This window comes from Geotrypetes seraphini, chromosome 5 (genome assembly GCF_902459505.1).
Source record: "Geotrypetes seraphini chromosome 5, aGeoSer1.1, whole genome shotgun sequence".
NCBI lineage: Eukaryota > Metazoa > Chordata > Amphibia > Gymnophiona > Dermophiidae > Geotrypetes > Geotrypetes seraphini.
This window is the reverse complement of record NC_047088.1, coordinates 163,274,232-163,298,615: the sequence shown is the minus strand read 5'-3', so window position 1 is coordinate 163,298,615 and position 24,384 is coordinate 163,274,232. Positions and strand designations below refer to the sequence as shown.

The 24,384-nt window shown below is 44.6% G+C and overlaps 1 protein-coding gene across 9 annotated transcripts in view; it reads right to left on the bottom strand.

The window, feature by feature from the left end:
* Positions 1-751: 751 nt before the first annotated feature.
* Positions 752-24,384, bottom strand: part of FN1 (fibronectin 1) — a 361,029-nt gene continuing 337,396 nt past the window's right edge. For all 9 annotated transcript variants that reach the window (XM_033945944.1, XM_033945938.1, XM_033945939.1 and 6 more), the window contains 2 exons: positions 14,029-14,139; positions 752-1,595 (listed from right to left, as the gene is read on the bottom strand). In XM_033945944.1, coding sequence (XP_033801835.1) covers positions 1,521-1,595; positions 14,029-14,139 — 186 coding nt within the window. In that variant the 3' untranslated portion in view covers positions 752-1,520. The remainder of the gene's footprint in view (positions 1,596-14,028; positions 14,140-24,384) is intronic.

Below are 24,384 nucleotides of genomic sequence, written 5' to 3'. Positions count from 1 at the left end.
AAATTGAATAAATAGAGATGCTTTTGGAGGTCTTTTGCCTCCCTGAAATATAATGGGGGACAAGGGAAAGAGCCTTCATTGCGCAGGTACCAATTTAAAACTATAAGCCTCTGTTGGGGGCAAGAACCTACCTATCTACTGTCACCTTGAGCACCAGTTTGAAAACTTAAAAATAAAATCCAAATCCATATTTAACAAGTCTTTTCCAATATTGATGTTTCTTTATTCCACTGGATTACAAAGAGATAATCCTGACAGAGCCCTCTGGCATAACACTTGTGACCTTATTTTGTAATAAATACATATGGCGTCAATTATCCACAGGAGACCCCATTAGGCTAGGTTCTTATCCGTCCACTGATACTATTTTGAATCCCCATCTCTTAATAAATGGAAAATAATCAAAGCCTTTCCTGTGATACGATGACTGTAGGGAAATGTAAGTTTTGTTGAGATTGTTTGACCACCTGGGAAGTCCTCCTCTATGAAGGAAATTGCTCAGCTTAGCGATACATTCCAGCAGATTCTACTATTAGGGACTGTGATTAAGGTATGAGAAAGACAGTTTAAAAGAAATGCACTCAGGTCTGTGCTGCTGCGGTAAATGCATCAAAGTGCAGCATCATTACCACGGCTTTGTAAAATAGGCTCTAAGTATTTTAGCAGGAGATAGTAAGGTAGGATATATTTTCTTCTAAGCAGAATGTTTGTGTTTAAGCGTGGCATTCCATAAAATGAACAACAAACTTCATGGGTTTGTAAATCTTTTTATTAAAAGAAGAGTTATCTTTTCCACACAGTAGTAAAGCTTTGGCATGTATAGTATAAAAATAACCGACCATAATTACACCAAATTTTCCTATATCAATTGCAAGGCTTGGGTCTCTTCATTGCCATTACTTATCAATCAAAAAAAAAAACACTGGGTGGGGGGGGGAATTGATAAATAACACATAACAACAGCAGGAAAATTAATAGGAATCACCGTGTAGAAGAGAATTAGGGTTGTGCATAGTTAAATATCGCAGTGACGTGGGAATGCAGTTCCTAAATTATTGTCGCCTGCAGAGAAAGTCAGATGCAAAGCTAAGTGTTTGGACTCTTAAGATTAAAATCAAAAGTAGTATCATCTCTGTTAAAAATTACACATTTTGCTTTTGGACCCATGGGCATTTTCTCTGCCCCTTTTCCCTAATCCCTCACATTCTTTGTGCCCTTACTTAAAACAAAACTTTATACCTCTACCTGCATCCTAACGATCCATTGGTCAAAATAGTTATTTTTACTTTTTTTAAAAAAAGAAATACTGAATGGTATCAAACACTGAATAAAACAGTCTGAGGAGAGGTGAAACTTGAGTGACGCGTGAGAAGCTGAGAATAAAGCTGAGAGCAGGGAAGAGTACTCCAGAGAACGGGCCGTTCCTGGTGATCCGTCTTCACTGGCATCACTCGAGGAAGGGTGGATCTGTGAAAATCTTCTTTTCCCTTTTCATTTTTTTTATTTGATGACTGTTGAGTTTATTTTCCTCCTTTAGGTTCTACATCCGCCTGAATGCCTAAAGGCATGAAGCATTCGATAGGGCAGTTCATATTCTGTTGGGAGAAAGTAGAAAAAAAGCAAACGTTGTGGACTTAAAATATTTAGGTTTTCATACTGCTTGCAATGACTGCTTATGGATATTTTGAATAATGATGGAGCGTATTTCTAGCTGCTGTTTAACTTATTTGAGATATTCAGTGGCACTAGGCACGACACTATATAGCCAGATGTGCTGAATATCCATCATCCATACCAGTGCTATCCATCCAGTCACCAAAACAGCGCTATGGGCCGGATTCTATAAATGGCACTCAAAAATGGGTGCTGGAGAAGATCGACACTAAGCACAATTCTATAAAAGGTAAATTTGCCCCTGTGGGATCTCTCTATCTTTGGCCCCACGAGTTATGTCCCTGTCCCATTCCTGCAAGCTCTGCCTTAACCACACAAGCCTCGAACGCTTATGATTTTAAAGTGTTCGAGGCTTGTGCAAATGAGGGCAGAGCTTATGGGGACGGGAAGGGGCTAGAGAGATCCTGCGGGTACAGGGAAAATTTGGTCCCATGTCATTCTCTAGTTGTATACCCTTTATAGACTCATGCTTGGCACCAAGTCCTGCTGAAACCTGGTGTAAATGCTGGAGCCCAAGTTGGGCGCGCTGATAAATTATTTAGTACCAATGCGCGCAACTTTTTGGAACTCTGCTGACACACCCATGCCCTTCCTATGGTCACGCCCCCTTTGATATATGTGCTATGGGATATAGCTGCCTGGCATTATAGAACAGCACGCAGCCAGCTGCATGCACAAATTTAATCACTGCTGATTAATGTCAGTAACTGCTATTGATGCTTATGAGCTCATTAGTTAATTAAGTTGTGTGCGCATCTCAGGAGCATGCTGAAATCTGAATGCCATATATAGAATCCAGGGATATTTAAGATTGCTGTTCAGGAGGCCTAACTAAACATACGAGTTATTTGGATGAAGGCTAAATAATGTCACTAAACAGATGATTTCTCTAGCTTTACCCCATGGTATCAAGGGGGGGGGGGTTTCCGATATTCAGCCAGCAGTGCTCAGCATTTTACTTAACTGCTACCAGTGTTATACACAAAAACTTAATGCTGGGCCATTGAATTTCCAGGATTACGGGAGCTGGTGAAATCATAGTAAGTGTGATATTCAGCACTTAACTTTAGCCAGCTATGGTGAAGCACATAAGCCTCCCCTTTTACTAAGCTGTGATAGAGGTTTTTACTGTGGCCAGTTTTTACTGTGGTGGTTGTGACATTCACTGCTTTACAACTACATATTTAGCAGCTGCGTTTAGAGGGTGCGTGTATCTTTATATATTGTACGATTTTTCTAATACACCCGTCGAGGTCTCACAAGACTCCTGAAGCAGGCCGGTTAGGCCGAAACATGTGCATTATCCCAGGACAAGCAGGCAGCATATTCTTGACTGATGGGTGACGGCACCGACGGAGCCCCGGTACGGACACTTTTAGAGTGATTGCACTCTAAGAACTTGGAAAGTTCTAGAGACCGCACCGCGCATGCGCGAGTGCCTTCCCGCCCGACCCCGAAGCGCGGTCCCTCAGTTTCTTAGTTTCCGCGGAGCTAAGAAGTCGCATTTTCAACGGCTGTTGAAATATTTTTTTCATTCGCCTTCCCGCTCGCGTAAACTTTTTCGGGTTCTTTTTGCCCTTCCTTTTTTCTTTCTTAAAAAAAAAAAAAAAAAAAAATTTTCTCTTGTTTTTGTCAAGTTTTCTTGATTTGACCCGGCGGGGCCTACTGCCATCATCGAGGCCTAGGCCTTCGATTTGGCAGAAGCCGTTTTTACGTTCATGCCCCCCCAGCCCGGGTTCAAGAAGTGCCAGCGGTGTGCACGGCCTATTTCCCTGACAGACCCGCACAACTGGTGCCTTCAGTGTCTGGGTCCGGAACATCAGGCCTCTACCTGCACCCGCTGTGCCACTTTGAAAAAGCGGACTCTCAAAAATCGAGAGATACAGCAGAGACTGCTTTTCGGCACCGACATGTCCGACCTCGCGTCTTCGGCGCCGGTCTCGGTACCTGTTTCGTCGGCACCCACCTCATCGACGCCACGCGATACCGCGTCGACGTCGCAGCATGCAGGTAAGCCGGCTAAGAAGCCTTCCCCGCTGGAACGTCCTCCGGTCTCCATTGCAGAGAGTCCAATCCTGCCGACCGTGAGGCGCCAGCGGAAGCGCTCCGCCCCTATTGAGGTGAGTCCCTCGACATCGGGCTCCTCATCTCCGGGGCGTCGAGCGGCACCGCAGGTACCGCAGAAGAAAAAAGCGGTACCGGTGCCCTCCCTTGATGATCGCATTGCGGCCATCTTGCAGGTACAGCTGAAGGAACAGCTCAAACAACTCCTTCCAGCTCTCCTGACACCGAGCCCTCCGGTATCGGTCCCCACTGAGCAACCGGTACCGATCGTGGAACAGTCGGTATTGTCACCATCCACTCCTTCGGTACCGGTACACTTGACCTCATCGGCATCGATGCCTGTCCTCGCCCCGGAGCCTAGGTCTCATCACCAATCGGTACAGACATCGGCTCCGGTGCGACCGATAACATCGCCCGGTACCGCGTCGGTGAGGTCGGGTAAGTCGGTACAGAAGTCCCGACACCGAGAACCATCCACCCCTGAGTCTCGGGACCGTGGTCCCCATGTTCGAGACCCTGATCTGTGGGGCGACTCTGAAGAACCTCTTCAGTCAGAAGGGGAGTGTTCATCAGAGGAGGACGAGCCTGTTCTGCAGGATATTTCCTCCAAACCTGATTCCACCTCTTTCTCTTCTTTTTTAAGAGATATGTGTGAATCTCTTTCCATTCCTTTGGAGGCCGAGTCTAAAAAGTCCAAAGCTTTTTTGGACGCTCTTGATTTTGACCAGCCTCCAAAGGAATTCTTGAAACTCCCTTTGCATGACATCCTGAGGGAGACCTTTTACAAGAATCTGGAGACTCCTCTTACTATCCCGGGAGCCCCTCGCAAATTGGATTCCCTTTATAAAGTAATCCCTATTCCTGGTTTTGATAAACCACAGCTCTCTCATGAGTCTCTTCTTGTAGAATCCACCCTCAAGAAGTCCTTAGGAGCTAGTGTCTATGCCTCTGTCCCTCCTGGCAGAGAGGGTAAAGCCATGGACAAATTCGGTAAGCGACTTTACCAGAATGCGATGCTTGCTAATCGTTCTGGTAACTATGCTTTTCATTTTTCGTTTTATTTAAAGCATCTCCTTACCACCATGGCTTCCTTTGAGCAGTACCTTCCTGTGGGGAATCGTGAGGCTTTCCATCAGTGCTCTTCAGCTCTTTTCCAGCTCAGGAAATTCATGGTAAGGTCTATATATGACACTTTTGAGCTTACCTCTAGAGCAACAGCCATATCTGTAGCCATGCGCCGTTTGGCTTGGCTCAGAGTCTCTGAGCTTGATGTTAATCATCAAGACCGGTTGGCTAATGCCCCATGTTTAGGGGATGAGCTGTTCGGAGATTCTATGGACTCAACGACCCAGAAGCTCTCGGCTCATGAAACCCGCTGGGATACCCTTCTTAAGACCAAGAAGAAACCTCCACCTTCACGGCCATTCAGACAGCAAACGGCCTATCAGCGGCGTTTTGTGGCTCGCCCCTTGCAGCCTTCCACTCAGCAACCTAGGAGGCAGCGTCAACAGCAGCGGCAAACACCTAGACCTCAGCAGCAACAACCAGCTAAGCAGCCTCCTCCACAAAAATCGACTCAGCCCTTTTGACTTGATTCTCGAGGGCATAGCCAGCGTTCAACCTTCTCCTCTCCTCCCTCAACCGATAGGAGGACGTCTGTCTTTCTTTCTCAGCCGATGGGAAGTTATCACTTCGGACCAATGGGTCCTCAACATCATCCGCCACGGCTACTCTCTCAACTTTCACACCCTTCCGGGCCAAAGTCTACCAAAAGAGTCTGCTTTGCACACTCCTCAATCTGCCCTCCTTTGTCAGGAGGTTCAGTCCCTCCTGCTTCTGAACGCCATAGAGGAAGTTCCTCTGGACCAAAGAGGGCAAGGATTCTACTCCCGGTATTTTCTAGTCCCCAAGAAAACAGGAGACCTCAGACCAATTCTAGATCTGCGAGATCTCAACAAATGTTTGGTCAAAGAAAAATTCAAGATGCTATCTCTAGCTACGCTTTATCCTCTCCTCGATCACAACGACTGGCTATGCTCTCTCGATCTCAAAGAGGCCTACACTCACATTCCAATTCATCCGGCCTCCAGACAGTACCTTCGCTTCATGATCAATCACTGTCATTACCAATACAGAGTGCTCCCCTTCGGTCTTGCCTCCTCTCCAAGAGTGTTCACCAAATGTCTGGTAGTGGTGGCAGCATTTCTGCGCTCCCACCATCTTCAGGTTTTTCCCTACCTGGACGATTGGTTAATCAAGGCCATTTCATCTCAGACTGTTCTTCAGGCCACCAACCAGACCATCTTTTTTCTGCAACTCCTGGGGTTCGAAATCAATATACCCAAGTCTCACCTTCTTCCTACACGGAGACTTCAATTCATTGGAGCGGTACTGGACACGGTCCAGATGAGAGCCTTCTTGCCGGACAACCGTCTTCACAACCTCCAATCGCTCTGTCAGCAGGTGCTGTCCCAGCACTCCATTTCTGCAAAGCAGATGATGATTCTCTTGGGTCACATGGCCTCCACAGTTCATGTCACACCCCTGGCACGGCTTCACCTGCGCACTCCCCAATGGACCCTGGCTCTCCAGTGGTCTCAAGCGACAGACTCTTGCTCACGACACATATCTGTGACATCGTCTCTTCGTCAGTCTCTGCAATGGTGGTTGATATCCTCAAATCTCTCCAGGGGCCTTCTGTTCCATCTGCCTCCTCATCATCTGGTCATCACCACCGACGCCTCCCCTTATGCATGGGGAGCCCATCTGAACGAGTTCCAAACTCAGGGCCTTTGGACTCCTCAGGAAAAGAAGCATCACATCAATTTCCTGGAACTCAGGGCAATGTTCTATGCCCTCAAGGCCTTCCAACACCTTCTATTTCCTCAAGTCCTTCTAATTTGCACAGACAACCAAGTGGCCATGTACTACATCAACAAGCAAGGGGGAACGGGCTCTCGCCTCTTATGCCAGGAAGCCCAGAGAATCTGGTCTTGGGCATCCTCGCGCCGCTTATTCCTGAAAGCGATTTATATTCAAGGAGAACAGAACTTCTTAGCGGACAAGCTCAGCAGAGTTCTCCAACCCCACGAATGGACTCTCGACCCATCGACTCTACAGTCCATCTTTGCACAATGGGGCACTCCTCAGGTGGACCTTTTTGCAGCTCCTCACAATCATCAGTTGCCCCAATTCTGCTCCAGACTTTACTCTCCTCACCGTCTGGCAGCGGATGCATTTCTTCTGGATTGGTCCAATCTCTTCCTTTATGCTTTCCCTCCTCTGCCTCTCATGCTTCGGACCTTGTTCAAACTAAAGAGGGAACGGGCCACCATGATCCTGATTGCTCCACGGTGGCCCAGACAGCATTGGTTCTCCCTTCTACTTCAACTCAGTTCCAGGGATCCATTTCTACTTCCACTGTTTCCATCTCTGCTTACACAGGATCAGGAAACCCTCCTCCATCCCAACCTGCAGTCTCTACACCTGACAGCTTGGTATCTCTCGGGCTGACTTCAACTGATCTTTTGCTATCTCAGCCTGTTCGCTCCATCCTGGACGCCTCCAGGAAACCAGCCACTCTACAATGTTACCATCAAAAGTGGACGAGGTTTTCTTCTTGGTGTCTCCTACATCATTATGACCCCAAGTCTCTTGCAGTGGAACCTCTATTGGATTATCTGCTTTCTCTGTCTACTTCTGGTCTCAAGTCTACTTCCATCAGAGTTCATCTCAGTGCCATTACGGCCTTTCATGAGCCGGTCCAGGGGAAACTCCTTTCAGCTCATCCCCTAGTCTCCAGATTCATGCGAGGTCTTTTCAATCTGAAACCACCTCTCAAAGCACCTCCGGTGATCTGGGATCTGAACGTGGTTCTCTCCGCCTTGATGAAGCCTCCATTCGAACCCTTGGCTACGACCTCTTTCAAGTTTCTCACTTGGAAGGTACTTTTTCTTATTGCTCTTACCTCTGCCAGGAGGGTCAGTGAGCTCCATGCACTAGTTTCTGATCCACCTTTCACTGTCTTTCATCACGACAAGGTGGTTCTACGTACACATCCAAAGTTTCTCCCTAAGGTTGTTTCTGAGTTCCATCTCAACCAATCTATTGTTCTACCTGTTTTTTTCCCTAAACCTCACTCCCATTCCGGGGAACAGGCTCTTCATACTTTGGACTGTAAGCGGGCTTTAGCTTACTATTTAGATCGTACTAAGCCCCACAGATCATCTCCCCAACTTTTTCTGTCCTTTGATCCGAATAAATTGGGACGTCCTGTTTCTAAGCGTACGCTATCTAATTGGCTTGCTGCGTGCATTTCATTCTGCTATGCTCAGTCCGGACTGACACTGGAAGGTTCTGTCACGGCACATAGAATTAGAGCTATGGCAGCATCTGTAGCTTTCCTCCGTTCCACGCCCATTGAGGAAATCTGCAAAGCTGCTACGTGGTCCTCAGTCCATACTTTTACATCTCATTATTGTCTGGATGTTTTCTCCAGGCGGGATGGACATTTCGGCCAATCTGTTTTACAAAATTTGTTTTCCTAATGGCCAACCTTCCCTCCATCCCTCTTTTTGTTAGCTTGGAGGTCACCCATCAGTCAAGAATATGCTGCCTGCTTGTCCTGGGATAAAGCACAGTTACTTACCGTAACAGGTGTTATCCAGGGACAGCAGGCAGATATTCTTGCGTCCCACCCACCTCCCCGGGTTGGCTTCTTAGCTGGCTTATCTTAACTGAGGGACCGCGCGTCGGGGTCGGGCGGGAAGGCACTCGCGCATGCGCGGTGCGGTCTCTAGAACTTTCCAAGTTGTTAGAGTGCAATCACTCTAAAAGTGTCCGTACCGGGGCTCCGTCGGTGCCGTCACCCATCAGTCAAGAATATCTGCCTGCTGTCCCTGGATAACACCTGTTACGGTAAGTAACTGTGCTTTTCGGGTCATTGAGTCATTGGATGAATTTATAAGGCTTTGGATCAATAAAGGCATTTGAATTTATCAGATGAGTTGAAGGACACTTTCTTTGGTGCACACCATTGTGATTGGGACAATTCCACTCTGGTTCTATGCTTTTGAGTTTGTGGTGTTGTTTCCCCTGTTTCATCTTGCGTTAAATGCTCCGACACTTCTCACAGAATTCCTATGAGTGCCGGAGCATTTAGCACCATGGGCCACAGTAGAAACCTCTATCACGGCTTAGAAAGAGAGAGGCAAAGATAGGACTGATTTTTTTTTTTTTTTTTTTCAAATTCTTTATTCAGTTTTTCATCTTATATCAAGTGTATACAGTCCCATTTATGCAGTTACCTTGGCCGTTTAAGTGCTGAATACTGGAACTTAACCGGACAAATGCCAATAGCCAATTTGAATTGGGCGCTAACTGAACATTTTCAGCTGCATTAACTAGTTAAATGCTGCTGAACATGACCAGTTCTCCCTGAACAAGCAATTTAACTGGCTAGGAGTCATTTCATAAGAACATAGGGATAGCCTTAGTGGGTCAGACCAATGGTCCATCAAGCCCAGTAGCCTATTCTTACGGTGGCCAATCCAGGTTCCTGGCTGGTTAACATCACTGACTTCAAGCTGTTTAGACAGATTTTCAGTGTGATACCATCTGTATAATATTTGAAAATATAAAGACAGGCCAGTTGTACATTTATCAGTAGCTGGTGAACTGGTGTGAGTATTGGCTGGGAATGTTTTTCCTGTTTTGTTCTGAAAATATCACCATGACATTTTGTTTCCTATTATGGATGACAGGATAGGAAGAGTTTAATGAAACCGAGTAAATCTTACAGCTAAAGAGACCATCTTGGCTTTTTTTTTTCTTTTTCTTAATTTCTATTGATTCTCGTCTATTACATGTTAAATGTATAGCACAGCATACACCTTTCAGCACTATAGAAATGATAAATAGTAGCAGTTCCCTTGTGCACTTATTTTCTCTTATCTGTAATGTACCAACAGAGCTTAATTTCTTGCAATTCACGTTACTTTCACATCCTCTGTAATGCAGAAAATTTTCAGTAAAAAGAACACACAATCAATTTGGATATATTCCTGATCAGTGCTTTAGAACGAAATGGCCATTTACCAGAGATATATATATATAAAGCAAAAACTTTTGATTTGTTTTCACTTCATTTGGCCTTTTTTTTCTGTTTTTAAAATGTATTTAGGGACCTTAGTAGTAAAGCGCATTAAGTTTTGGGCTTAATGTTCTATAATGTAGGATTTTAATGTGCAGCAAACACAAACCTAGTACTGCATCAAGAAAGGGCATTCACAGTAGGTTTTGTAAGTCGTGCGTTAACGGTGCATTCATATTAACGGTTAATGTGGAGGTAATACACTAACTGCATTAGCCAGTTAGCACATGGTAAGTGTAACACTCTAGCTGGCTAATGCTTCCATGCCCATTCTCTGCCCATGTCACGCTTCCTGAGGAATAAATAACTAAAAAATGCAATAATGCGTGGAAAAAAGTAAACTACTGTAAAACTCCTTAACGTAGTCATGCTGTAGCCTGTTTCTGCATATTAACTGTGTGCGTAATGCACTTTAGTATAAGAGCCCTTTAATTTCTTATATGGTAAACTTTTAGTTATCCGGCACCCATTGGTAGATGCCAGAGATTGGTAGATGCCAGGGATTGGTAGATGCCAGAGAGTTACTCTAAAAATATTTTTTTCTCTCCATCTTACTCTCTTCCTCTCTCTATCATCCCCCCCCCTTGTAGCTCCAGCATCTGTTCCTCCCTTCCCACCCTCCTTTCTGGTCTAGGTCATTTTCTCCCCCCCCCCCAAACACACACTTATGGGTCCTGCATCCATCTATCTCCCCTCCCCTTTACCCTGCTGGACCCTCCCTCCTCCCCCGGGTCTGACCTCCTAAACCCCCCTCAATTACTTGATACAGCAGCTGCAATCGGTCAGCAGAGGCAGCGCTATAAACAGGCTGCTCACGGTCAGCCCCAGCAAGGCCTTTCCTCTGCCGTGTCAGAATTGAAGCAGCAGAGGAAAGGCCCTGCCAGGGCTAGCTGCGAGCAGCCTGTTTACAGTGCTGCCACTGCTAACTGGCTGCCGCTGCTAATTTCTGTAAGGGAGGGAGGAGGAGAGTTGGTAGATCAAGACTACTGCTGCTGCTACTGCTTTGGGTAAGGGAGGGAGAGTTGGCAGGTCAGGACCGCTTTGGGGCTGGCTGGAGGGAGGGTGGGGAGTTGGCAGATAAGGACTGCCGCTGCTTTGGGTGAGGGAGTGAGGTTGGTAGATAAGGACTGCTGCCACTGCTTCGGGTAAGTGAGTAGGGAGGGGGTTTGTTGAGTTAGAACTGCTGCCGCATCAGGGGCTCTAGGGAGGAACGGAGGAGGTTTGTCCAGTCAGGAGTGGTGCCGCTGCTACTTCAGGGACTGGAGGGAAGACGATTTATTTTTTGTTGGCGATTTTTTCTTTTTTTTTTGTCGGTCGGGTGAAAATGCTGATTGCTTGAGTACCAGATAATTGGGATTCTACTGTAAACTGCTTGTACATTCAGGTACAGTAGATATTTTGGAAGATGTTTGTTTCACATATTTGCTTTAATTAAAAAAAAAAAAAGTTCTAAAGCACTTAATGGATTGCAGATTGACTTAAACCAATATTAATTGGTAGGTTAAGGCATATTAAATTGATTTTATATGTCCTAAACTTTTGAAGGTGCACTAACAAAGTACGGGACCCTTTCACTAAATGATGTTAAGAACTTTATGTGGCATTAGTGTGGGAAAACAGGCTACAGCAAAACACTTATTTAGCTTGTTTTTGTATGCTAAGCACAAATTGACTATTTTACAGAAATATTTTTCTAGAAGAATTATATTACGGATAGAGAGTGGGCATACCTGCACTATCTGGCTAGTGTGCTGTGATTAGCGTGTGCTAACCAGATAATGCAGACTTAACACAGAGGGCACATACCAACTGCTGTCTCCTAAATAGAAAGTGGTAAGTGCTCCTGCATTAATTTTTTGTAGGTCTCGTGTGCTAATGGCAACATGATCTGTAAATAAAAAAAAAAGGTTAAAAAAAAAAAAACCCACATCTGGGCTGAGCGTGCAGAAAAGTCCCTCATTTGAATATGCTAAGCCCAGATCTCAGCACACTTTAGTAAAAGGGTCCCTAAATACATTATTCATGAATGTAAAAGATTTACTCTGTCTGGAGGATGTGACTTTCTTGCAATTTTAATAACAGCTGAAACTATTAGCCCAGCTGATCTTACTATACTGTTTCCATTTTACGCTCATTTATTAAACATGTTTAGTAATGTCCTATATGTGCATAATGCACTGCTTTTTAAAACCTTTTTATCGACCGCATGTGGTTTTCCTGCACCACAGATATTCAATGTCACAGAATAAAACGAACTTAGTCCCCCCCCCACCCCTTTTACTAAGTTGTGGTAGAGGTTTCTACCCAGAGTGCTAAATGCTCTGACGCTCACAGAATTCCTCTGAGCGTTGGAGCATTTAGCACCTTGAGGCCATGGTAGAAACCTCTACCGTGGCTTAATAAAAGGGCCCTTAATTTTTTTGTCAGTAAAGGTTTAAAGATGCTTTACAGGTTACTTTAAAAGGACTGGGCTAAATGCTCTGATGTTGCTCCAACAATCATAGGACTTCTATGAGCGTCAGAGCATTTAGTGCTCTGGGCCGCGGTAGAAACCTCTGCCGTGGCTTAGTAAACGGAGGGGTTAATTATTTTTTACATTTTCTTGTATCACATATGAGATTGTTGTGATTGTATTATCGGACCATTATTAAAAAAAAAAAAAGGTGACCCTTCATTTAAGCAAATCATGGTACCCAGGAATGTATGAACAGACTGAATGGGCCATTTTGTAAATGTATACCTGGTTAATGCACAAAGCATAATGGTGGCTTGTATGACAAGGAAACACAGAACTCTCTTTTTTAAGGGAAAAAGGAATCCCTGATGGAGAGTGATGCCATCTTCAGTTAGACCAGGGGTCTCCAAAGTCCATCCTCGAGGGCCGCAACCAGTCGGGTTTTCAGGATTTCCCCAATGAATATGCATGAGATCTATTAGCAATCAATGAAAGCAGTGCATGCAAATATAGAAACATAGAAAGATGATGGCAGAAAAGGGCTATAGCCCATCAAGTCTGCCCACTCTACTGACCCACCCCATTAAGTCTGAGTACTAATGACCTATTTCCTAAACTCGACCCTTGTAAGGATCCCACTAGGGCATCCCATTTATTCTTAAAGTCAAGCATGCTGGTGGCCTTGATCACCTGCTCTGGAAGCTTGTTCCAGTGATCTACAACCCTTTCTGTGAAGAAATACTTCCTTACGTCACTATCGAATTTCCCTCCTCTGAGTTTGAGCGGATGCCCCCTTGTGACCGAGGGTCCTTTGAGAAAGAAGATGTCTTCTTCCACCTCGACACGTCCCGTGATGTATTTAAATGTCTCAATCATGTCCCCCCTCTCCCTGCGTTCCTCCAGAGTGTAGAGCTGCAATTTGTTTAGTCTTTCTTCGTACGAGAGACCCTTGAGCCCCGAGATCATCCTAGTGGCCATCCGCTGAACCGACTCAACTCTAAGCACGTCTTTACGGTAATGTGGCCTCCAGAATTGCACACAGTACTCCAGATGAGGTCTCACCATGGTTCTGTACAGTGGCATTATGACTTCAGATTTGCGGCTAACGAAGCTTCTATTGATACATCCCATAAGTTGCCTTGCTTTGGATGAGGCCTTCTCCACTTGTTTGGCAGCCTTCATGTCTGCACTGATGATTACTCCCAAGTCTCTTTCTTCTGAAGTCCTAGCTAGTGTTTCTCCATTTAAGGTGTAAGGTTTGCATGGATTTCTGCTACCGAGATGCATAACCTTACATTTCTTAGCGTTGAAGCCCAGCTGCCATATCGAGGACCAGTTTTCCAATGTAAGCAGATCCTGCGTCATACTATCCTGCAGATTGCTTTCACTTACTATATTACATAGTTTGGCGTAATCAGCGAATAGAGTTACTTTACCCTGAAGCCCTCGGGTCAAGTCCCTTATGAATATGTTAAAAAGGAGTGGACCCAGGACCGAGCCCTGTGGCACTCCGCTGGTCACCTCCGATGTCTCAGAGAGGGTGCCGTTGACCACCACCCTCTGACGTCTTCCAGATCTCATGCATATTCATTGGGGAAATCCTGAAAACCCGACTGGATTGCGGCCCTCGAGGATGGACTTTAGAGACCCCTGAGTTAGACACTGATGCTGCCTTGATACTTACCAAATTAGCATTCTGTTGGTATCTCTGTGAAACATGTGTAAAAGTGTGGCCGGTACCACCATCAGGCAAGGTTTCGGCACCAGGTCTCTGGCAATTGTCACAGCGCCAACCCTGTAATATAACCAAAGGTTTTTATTTCTAAATTGCATGTATGAATAATTAGCATAAAACTTTGGGCTACAAAGGTCTGACCATGTTACTATTCCTTAACATGCACTGTAGTGTATTATCTCAATTTATTCAATGAGCTCTATTTATTCATACACTTCTCCCTCCGTATTTGCGGTTTCAGCATTCGCGGTTTCGATTAGTCACGGTTTTTAGCTTGCTGGCTTCTCCCCCCAAATTACATCAGCTTGCATAGAGAAATTGCTGATTCCAAGCTTTTACAGAGAAAATCGCTGATGCCCAGCACTTTCTTCACCGTGTTTTGCCTCTCCTTCAGGAACAGGCCAGGTCTCCCACCATGTTATTTGCGGTTTCACCATATTCAAGACGGTTTATAATAGAAAACAGCGAATAACATATGAAAAAGTTATTCGCGGTTTTTCTGTATTTGCGGTTCTGTTAATCCCCTATCAGCGAATACGGAGGGAGAATTGTAGTTGTGGAAATTCTAGAAACTGGCACTTAAGTTCAGCCACCACAATGTCATGGAATTTTTATCTCTCTGCGGTATGTCTCGGTACGCTATGCAGTTTGGGTTCTTTAAACTTGCACTTCAGTGCTTTTGATGACATCATTAGATCAGCCTTTTTCTAGCCTCGTCCCTCTCCTTCCGATTGCAGTTGTTAGCAGAGAGGTCAGTTTTTCCTGACACAACAAATGTATGGCGAAACAAGGACTCTCTTGTTGAAGACATGAGAACCTGGATTATTAGCAGCTGATAGCGTTCCCTGGACTTCCTGTTAAGAACTGTGGCTAGAAGCTCACGGCACCTTTTGAACTATGGTTGTAGAGCTGTGTAGTGTGCTACACAAAACAGCAACATGAAGACTGCAGTTAAGTTAAATGTACACTTTTGCATCTATTAGCTGCTTTATATCTTTATTTGTAGAACGCTGTCTGCCCGGGCCTTTTCAACTTACCTCCTGATACTACTTCCCTTAATGGCAGGAGTTCCTGAGCCTTTTCTGATTTAAAGTTTAGCCCGGTTGTTAGAAGCCTAGGGAGTTTATTTCCCTTTTAGGATTTTGTCCCTGGTTGGTTGCTTATCTGGAGCGGTATCCTCTGGATTTTGAGGTCCATTTAATAAATACTGAATTAAATTGTTGGCTCTCTAACTCATGACATTAAGTTTGACACTCAATTTTGTTTTTTGATTACTGCTTAGTAAGAGTGTCTGCTCTTTAATCGTATATCAATTCTATTATGTCATCTTGGCATCAAGACTCTGTTATATACTACAGCAGTGTATCGCAAACTGTGTGCCACGATACGCCGGGGAGGAGGAGAGGCGCCAGCGCTGGCTGACTGCCTACAGGATGTGCCTCTCGCGGTGAAAGACACATCCTGTAGGCAGTCAGCCAGCACCTCTCCTCATCCCCCGGTGCCTCTTCCCTTCCAGCACCCCCCCATTGGCAGCTCGGGGCCTTGACTGGAGGGTCTGTGTGCTTGCGTGGATGTCAATGTGATGACATCACACATGCATTTGACGGCATCGCTTTGACGTCCGCGCACTTCCGGATGACCTTGAGCCGTGGCCACCAGTTTAGTCCTGGTAAATATTACAGTTAGAGGGGAAATTCTGTAAGTGCTGCCTAAAGTTAGGTGCCTAGATTGCGCCTATTAGCACCTAACTTAACTGTTTTAATCAGCTTTAAGTGGTGATATAATTGAGCACACCATTAAAACCAATTAGGGGAGAGTGTGGCACGGTGGTTAAAGCTATAGCCTAGGCACACTGAGGTTGTGGGTTCAAACTCACGCTGCTCCTTGTGACCCTGGGCAAGTCACTTAATCCCCCCATTGCCCCAGGTACATTAGATAGATTGTGAGCCCACTGGGACAGACAGGGAAAAATGTTTTGAGTTCCTGAATAAATTCAAGTAAACCATTCTGAACTCCCCTGGGAGAATGGTATAGAAAATTAAATAAATAAATTGTGTGAAAAGTTTCTGTCTCTGGTAACCAGAGCTGAGATTATGATGTCATAATGTCTCATTCCATCAATGCCTAAGAGCCATCCTCTTCAGTGATATCACAATAGCTTGATTGTCCTTACTTGGCTCACATTTACTACATTTTGATTTCTAGAGTGGCACAGTGGTTAAAGTTACAGCCTCAGCACCCTGAGGTTGTGGGTTCAAACCCACACGGCTCCTTGTGACTCAGGGCAAGACACTTTATCCACCCATTGCCCCAGGTACATTAGATAGATTGTGAGCCCACTGGGATAGACAAGGAAAAATGCTTTGAATACCTGAATAAATTCATGTAAACCATTCTGAGCTCCCCTGGGAGAACGGTATAGAAAATTTAATAAAATTAATAAATTTTAAGAAAACAATTAAAAATTAGGTGGCACTAGGTGCCTTCCGGGACCAGTGCCTAAGTCCCTGGCGCCAAGAGATGCCTAATGTGTAAGTAGGCATCTTTAGAGGCAGCACCGGACTTAGGCATCACTAGGCATTGCAAGGCATGATTCTCTGATATACTTATGCGCTGCCAATGTAGGCCTTTAAAATCCTGGTCTACATTACTGGTGCCTAAGTGTTTTGTTAGGTGCTGGCAGCTGCGATTCTCAAAGTGATGCCTTGGCATGATTGTCGCGCAGCAGGTGCCATTTTTCTAGGTGCCTGCCGTTTTAGGCACCACTTTGAGAATCTGCCCCTTACTGAACATTTTGTTTGGGGCAGCCATTCACAGAGCGGCATGGGACAAGGCTGGAAGTGAAAAACTCACACCTGCCTTCATGTTGCTGCCGCTTGGGAGAAAGCAGGAGAGAAGGGCCGGAAGTTAAAAGCTCCTGCCCTACAGCACTGGACCGCCGGAGGAGTTAAGGGAAAGGGGGGACCTTGCCTGCTTCCGGGTGGAGGGCTCTGCCTGCCTCGGGGTGGGGGCCCTGCTGGGGGGTGGGGGAGCCCTGCCTGCCTGCCTGCCAGCCACTAGGCCTGACTGCCCTGTGCCCTGTCCCGGCCTACCACTAGACCACCAGAGGGGAGACAGGGTACAGAGTCTGGCAGGGAGGAGAGACAGGGTGCAGAGAGAATTCTCCTGGCAGGGAGAATTTGGTTCTGAATGTTTTTTTTTTCTTGCTGTCCTATGGTCAGGTGTGTCTTATGGAGCGAAAAATACGGCAGCTTATTTTTTCTTGTACCAGCAGGATCTTGCATGCACTCGTCATTGATCTGCATGGAGAAGATCTTTGGCTGGTTGGACTTGGGGATCAAGGCCAGCCACACCAATGAAGTACAAATTTTAGGTGGGCCTGGCCTTCCCTTAGCTATTATGGGACAGAAATATTTCTTATTATATTGGGTGTCATAGACATAACAGGGAAGGTATGGCTCATTGGTAGAGCTGCTGCCTCTGCACCCAGACATGTGAGATCAAATCCCAGTACTGCTCCTTGTGACCCTGGGCAAGTCACTCAATCCTCCAGTGCCCACCGCTTTGAATGTCAGCTTTGAAATGCCAAAAGCCACAAAAAAGCAGTATACAAGTCCCCATTCCCTTAACTATATTGTAAACTCTTTCAAGCAGGGACAGTCTCTTTCATGTTTTTGGTGTACAGTACTGCGTATGTTTGGTAGCGCTATAGAAACGATTAGTATTTTTTTATTTATTCAATTTTCTATACCGTTCTCCCAAGGGAGCTCAGAATGGTTTACATGAATTTATTCAGGTAGTCAAGCATTTTTCTCTGTCTGTCCTGGCGGGCTAACAATCTATCTAATGTACCTGGGGCAATGGAGGGATTAAGTGACTTGCCCAGGGTCACAAGGAGGAGCGTGGGTTTGAACCCACAACCTCAGGGTGCTCAGGCTGTAGCTTTAAACACTGCGTCTATACGTGCTACTTCTCATAAACTCCAAAGGGAAGCTCTCTTTGGCATGATGCAAGTTCTATGGTACGCCATGGTACGCCCTCACTTGGAGTACTACATCCAGCACTGGAGAAGGACACAGTGCTACTCGAAAGGGTCCAGAGAAGAGCAACCAAAATGGTTAAGGGGCTGGAGGAGTTGCCATACAGTGAGAGGTTAGAGAAACTGGGCCTCTTCTCCCTTGAAAAGAGGAGACTGAGAGGGGACATGATCGAAATGTTCAAGATAATGAAGGGAATAGACTTACTAGATAAAGACAGGTTGTTCATCCTCTCCAAGGTGGACAGAATGAGAGGGCACTCTAAAGTTAAAAGGGGATAGATTCCGTACAAAAGTAAGGAAGTTCTTCTTCACCCAGAGAGTGGTAGAAAACTGGAACGCTCTTACGGAGGCTGTTGTAGGGGAAAACACCCTCCAGGGATTTAAGACAAAGTTAGATAAGTTCCTGCTGAACCAGAACGTACGCAGGTAAGGCTAGACTCAGGGCACTGGTCTTTGACCTATGGGCTGCTGCGGGAGTGGACTGTTGGGTATGATGGAGCACTGGTCTGACTCAGCAGTGACAATTCTTATGTTCTTATGAGTGTTAGAAATAAATTTGATAATGTCATTTTCTGAAACACTTGTTGTAAATTGTAAAAATGAATAAAGAATTAAAAAAAAAAAAAGAAGTAAATTTGATAGACTGAGAATCATATTCCACATGCCTTGGCTTAAGAGTGAAATTTATGGGGAGGAAGTGATGTCATCGGGAGCGATGGTGGCTTAAAATCGTAGCTCCTCCGAATCACGCTAAACTTTTAGCTTTAAGTTAGCAGTACGAGGCTAGTATTTTTCACTTTTTGCATAATTTGGAGTGGAAACCTAGCGGGCTACAGATGGCAACTAAAAAAGGGCGAGCTGATTTGAAATCTTATGCTTACCAGCCACCGGATAACTCTGAGGCCTGTGAGACTGATGAACCACAACGCGGTAAGGGCGTTGCCCAGCTGAGTACCGAGTCTGATGCTCGTTCGGCCACCTGTGGGGAAATGCGTGCATGGATGGCAGATTTAAAATCTACAATGCTTTCTATCCAAAGCACTTTGCAATCGGAGGTGGCTAAGATTGGGCAATCAGTGCAAGATATGGGGGCTCGGCTGCAGGAGTTTGAAGAACGCGTTATTGACCACGATACGGATCTAGTGGCCCTGCAAACGCGGTGCGCTCATTTGGAACGCAGACAGGAAGATTTTCAACTTCGCCTAGAAGATGGTGAGAATCGCAGCCGACGAAGTAATGTGCGAGCTAGAGGGGTCCCTGAATCATTGGCTGCTTCGGAGTTACAGGCTCATTTGTTGGAAATCTGCAAGCGCTTTCTTCAGGCAGCTGACCCAGAGGCTCCTATACCTGTGATCGATTTTGAAAGAGTACATCGGGCTCTGGGTCCCCGGGTAGGTGATCGGCCCCGGGATGTGGTAGCCTGTTTTACGCGCTACCCAGTTAAAGCTCAAGTTCTTCAAGCCGCTCGAAAAGTGGGACATATAACATGGGAAAATTCTAAAGTGGAATTATTTGCGGATTTGTCCGCAATTACTTTACGAAAACGTCGAGATTTCCGGGAGATTACTCGCTGTTTACAATCCCATGCTATCAGTTATCGATGGCTTTTTCCTTTTGGACTTTCCTTTCAGGTGGCTTCTCAACAGCATAAAGTTACTTTGGTGGAGGAAGCTGCAGTTATATTACGTGAAGCTCAACTTTATGCACCCTTGGAAGAGCCGGCTACATCATCTGGAACTGGTGCTTCATCGCAGCGATGGAAACGGGTCCCTAATAATAGCAAGCGACTGCAGCGGAGATCTGGCCTGGAGCAGAATTCGACCTCTGGGCTTACCTGAACTTTTATGCTGCTTTGTTTGGTTATTGGTTGACTGATTTGCGATTCTTGCTAGCTCTTGTTTATTTCTAGAATATATGATCTCTTCTCGTACTATTTATCATATGATTGGTGTGATTTGGGGTATGTTGGGATGTCACTTTCTCTTTTAGCCCACCATAAGGAGGGCCTTTGGTTAGGTTGGGGTTGGGAGGGGAGGGGGGTAGGGGGGAGGAATGGGAAAGGGGTTTTTTCTTCTCTGATGCTGGTTTTTAATGTGGGGTTTGTTATGCTGGGTTGTGAAGGGTTGTTTGCGGGAGTATGGTTGCGTGTGGGTATGTTGGAATGAATGGCTCCTGAAGGTATTTGTTTCTTTACTTTAAATGTACGGGGTCTAAATGTACCTCGAAAGAGGCAATTGCTTTTTAAAGAGGCTGATAGGTTGAAGGCTGGGGTGGGTTTCTTTCAGGAGACTCATCTTAAACCTCAGTATGAATCGCTCTTGAAACATCCTCGTTATCCCCATATATATTTTGCTTCAAATGAGGAGGGGTCTAAAAAACATGGAGTAGGGATTCTTTTTGCTAAGCACCTTGATCCTCAGATTAAACAAGTGGTACGAGACCCGATTGGTCGTTATTTGATATTGAAAGTTGAACTGCAGCAGGTGCTATATACTTTTTGTAATATTTATGCTCCTAATTCTGAGCAAAAAGATTTTTTGGAATCTTTAGACCTGGTGTTGCGAGGGGTTGTAGAGGGTTCTTTATCAGTAGGGGGGGATTTTAATTTGACCTACGATGTGGGATTGGATAATTCGTCACAGTCGATTCATTATGGAAAATCTGATAGAAAGCAATTGCACTCTTTCTTTGTGTCCTGGGATTTGATTGATCCTTGGAGACATCTATATCCTACCACCAAAGATTATACTTATTTTTCAACAGTACATGATTCCTATTCTCGTATTGATTTTTGGGGTATTGATAAGGCTTTACTTTCCCAGGTGTCAGATGTTGGAATTGCTCAGCGTGTGTGGTCAGATCATGCTGCGGTACACTTTGTTTTGCATTCTCATATGGCTTCCTTTGGGCGGCGGTTTTGGCGATTCTGTGATAGCCTATTGGCGGATCCTATAATAGTGTCCCGAATTGAGCAGAATTTGAAGGATTATATTCAGTTTAATACTAGTGATGAGATTTCTCCCTTGATATTTTGGGAAGGTATGAAGGCAGTCTTACGAGGTCATATTATTTCTATTGGAGTACATCGATGGCGTGAACGTGGGCGAAAACAGGAAGCTTTACGACAACAATTGCATTATTTAGAACAAAAACATAAGCGGGATCTTTCTCCTACTTTGCTGACGCGTCTAGATAAAGTGCGAAAAGATCTACAGGTGATGCAATTAGATGAATTATCAGACCAATTACAGTCGGTCCAACAAAAACATTTTGAATATGGTAATCGGGCGAGCCGTCAGTTGGCTTATAAGTTGAAGGCTCAAAAATTGAGGAATGTGATTACTAAGGTGACAGCCTCTGATGGTTCAGCCTGCTATACGCCGGAATCTATTGCAGGTGCTTTCCTTTCCTTTTATCAACACCTTTATACTCCTGAACAAGATGTCTCAAGTTCAAATTGATAATTATTTGGCTCAGACACAGCTTCCTGAATTGACATCTGAAGAAGCAGAGTGTTTGTCAGCCCCTATTTCGGAAGTTGAAACTCAGTGGGCAATTTCCACTTTGGTTTATGGGAAAGCACCTGGGTTAGATGGCTTTACGAATAGATTCTATAAATGTTTTAGACATTTGCTTGTAGGCCCTCTTACTCGGGCTTTTAATAGTCTAGAAATGGGTATGGAGTTGTCTTTTTCATGGAGATTGGCGGGCATAACACTTATTTTGAAACCGGGAAAAAATTCTATGCTTTGTGGATCATATCGTCCAATCTCGTTGCTAGACACTGATTATAAAATCTTCACAAAGATTCTGGCTCGTAGGTTGCAATGTTATATGACTTATTTAGTACAGGATGATCAAGCGGGTTTTATAGCGGGGAGACAAACATTTGATAATATTCGTAGATTGCTTCATTTGATTTGGTTTGTACAACGTGAAAAGATACCAGCATTGCTTCTGAGTGTTGATGCTGAAAAGGCCTTTGATAGGGTGTCGTGGCCATTTTTGTTGAGCACTCTATCAGCTATGGGTATAAGAGGAAAATTTTTTACGTGGATTCAGATTCTCTATACTAAGCCTTTAGCAACTCTCCGGATTAATGGGGGTTATACAGATTCATTTCAGTTAGCCAGAGGAACAAGACAAGGCTGTGCACTTTCGCCATTACTTTTTGCGCTGGCGATGGAGCCTTTAGCTTCTCATGTTCGAGCCCAGCATTCTATTCATGGCATGGTTTGTAATGGACTTTCCACTAAGTTGTTGATGTTTGCTGACGATGTTATTTTTACTGTAACTGATCCATGTGTTACCCTCCCGGGAATTATTGGTGAATTGTCTGACTATGGCGCTGTATCCGGATTTCGGACCAATATGGATAAGTCTGAGATATTGAATTTGTCAGTACATCCAGGGGATTGTGCTTTTTTGAAGGCTAATTATTCTTTTAAATGGGCATCTAAATTTATACGTTATTTGGGGGTCAATGTGCCAACACGGCTTTGCTCTTTGTTTGAAGTTAATTATCCAGCGATTTTGCAATCTCTTTGGGTTGATCTAGATAGATGGGAGAATGTTTCCTTATCTTGGTTTGGTCGTATACAAAGTGTGAAGATGATGGTTTTGCCGAAATTACTTTATCTTTTTCAGGCTTTGCTGCTTTCTTTCGTGGGGTGGCAAGAAAAATTTTTAAATACATTTGGAAGAGTCGACCCCCACGGGTACCTAGGAATGTGTTGTATCAACTTCGATCTCAGGGGGGTATGGCTGTACCCTGTTTGCGGCGTTACTATGAGGCAGCTCAATTGAAGTCTTTTTTGAGTTGGTGTAAGGATAGATCAAAAAGCTGGGTTCGAGGGGAAAAAATTTTGGGATCGGAAGAGCTTTGTCGGGTGCTCCCTTGGTTAAAAGTGGAAGAGGCTCGACAAATGTTTAAAGGGGCTAACCCTTTTTTGCATCATACGTTTGTGATGTGGATTCGGCTGCGCAATAGGTTTTTCCCTTCTCGACTGTATTTTCGTAGTACCCCGTTGTGGGTCGCGTGGGGTTTTGCACCTGGAAGATTTGATTGTCGTTTTCGTGTTTGGGCCCAAAAGGGTCTTATGGATTTGGGAGATTTTGTGGAAGATGGACGATTATTATCATTTTTGGAATTGAGGGAAGCTTATGATTTGCCGCTTACTGATCATTTTCGCTATCTTCAAACAATAGATTTTATTAGTCGCAGGGCTTTTGATGATATTTGTTTGGAGGAAACCACCCTGGAGTGGGCGATTATGGGTAGTTGTGGTAAGGGGTGTATCACTAGATTCTATAAAGCTCTTATTCAACAACAGGCTCCCCCGGTTAAATATCTATCTCTTTGGGAGGGACTCTTACGCCCAGTGCCGCCGATTATTAACTGGGAGCGGGTGTTTAGTCGCCTGCTTCGAGTTTCTATAGCCAGCTCTTTGGTGGAAAATGGATACAAGATGCTTTATCAATGGTACCTTACACCCCAGCGTCTTCATCTTATGTATCCTCAAGTATCTAATTTATGTTGGAGACGCTGTGGTCACTTGGGTACCTTTCTTCACATTTGGTGGGATTGTCCGAGGGTAATCCCATATTGGGATATGGTTTTTGAACTGTTGTCTGATATTTTAAACACTACGATTTCTCGAGCTATGGGTAGTGCTCTTTTACATCTACCTTTGGTTTCATTGTCTTCTAATACCCATAAATTGGCTTGTTATATCTTTACTGCTGCTCGTCTTTTATTAGCGGCACATTGGAAACAGGCCTTTCCCCCAGGTCGACTTCATTTATTACGAATAATAGATTTTATTTTTCGTATGTCTAAATTGACGGCATTGACAAAGTCTCGTCTTACACCCTTTTTCAAGGTGTGGAATCCTTATATTAGGTGGTGTGAATGTCCTTCATGATCTGAGTGTTTAGCTATATTTTTGTAACCCTATGTGAAAGTTGATTTTGGGGTGGGTTGGGGGGGGGGTTTATTTTGAACTATGTGATTTTTTTTTGCATTGTACTGAAGATTATAGTACAACTTTATCTTTATACTAATTTGGGGGTAAGGGGTTGGAGAGAATGTGTCATTGTGGATTTCTGTTTGCTGAACCTCTGTGTTTTTGCTTTATATATTTGAAAAAAAATTATCAATAAACAAATTTATTAAAAAAAAAAGAAAATAAGCTTGAGTGTTTGAACAATATGTTCATTTTAAGCTCTTTTTCAAAATAAGTCATACACAGTGATGGGGCGGTGGG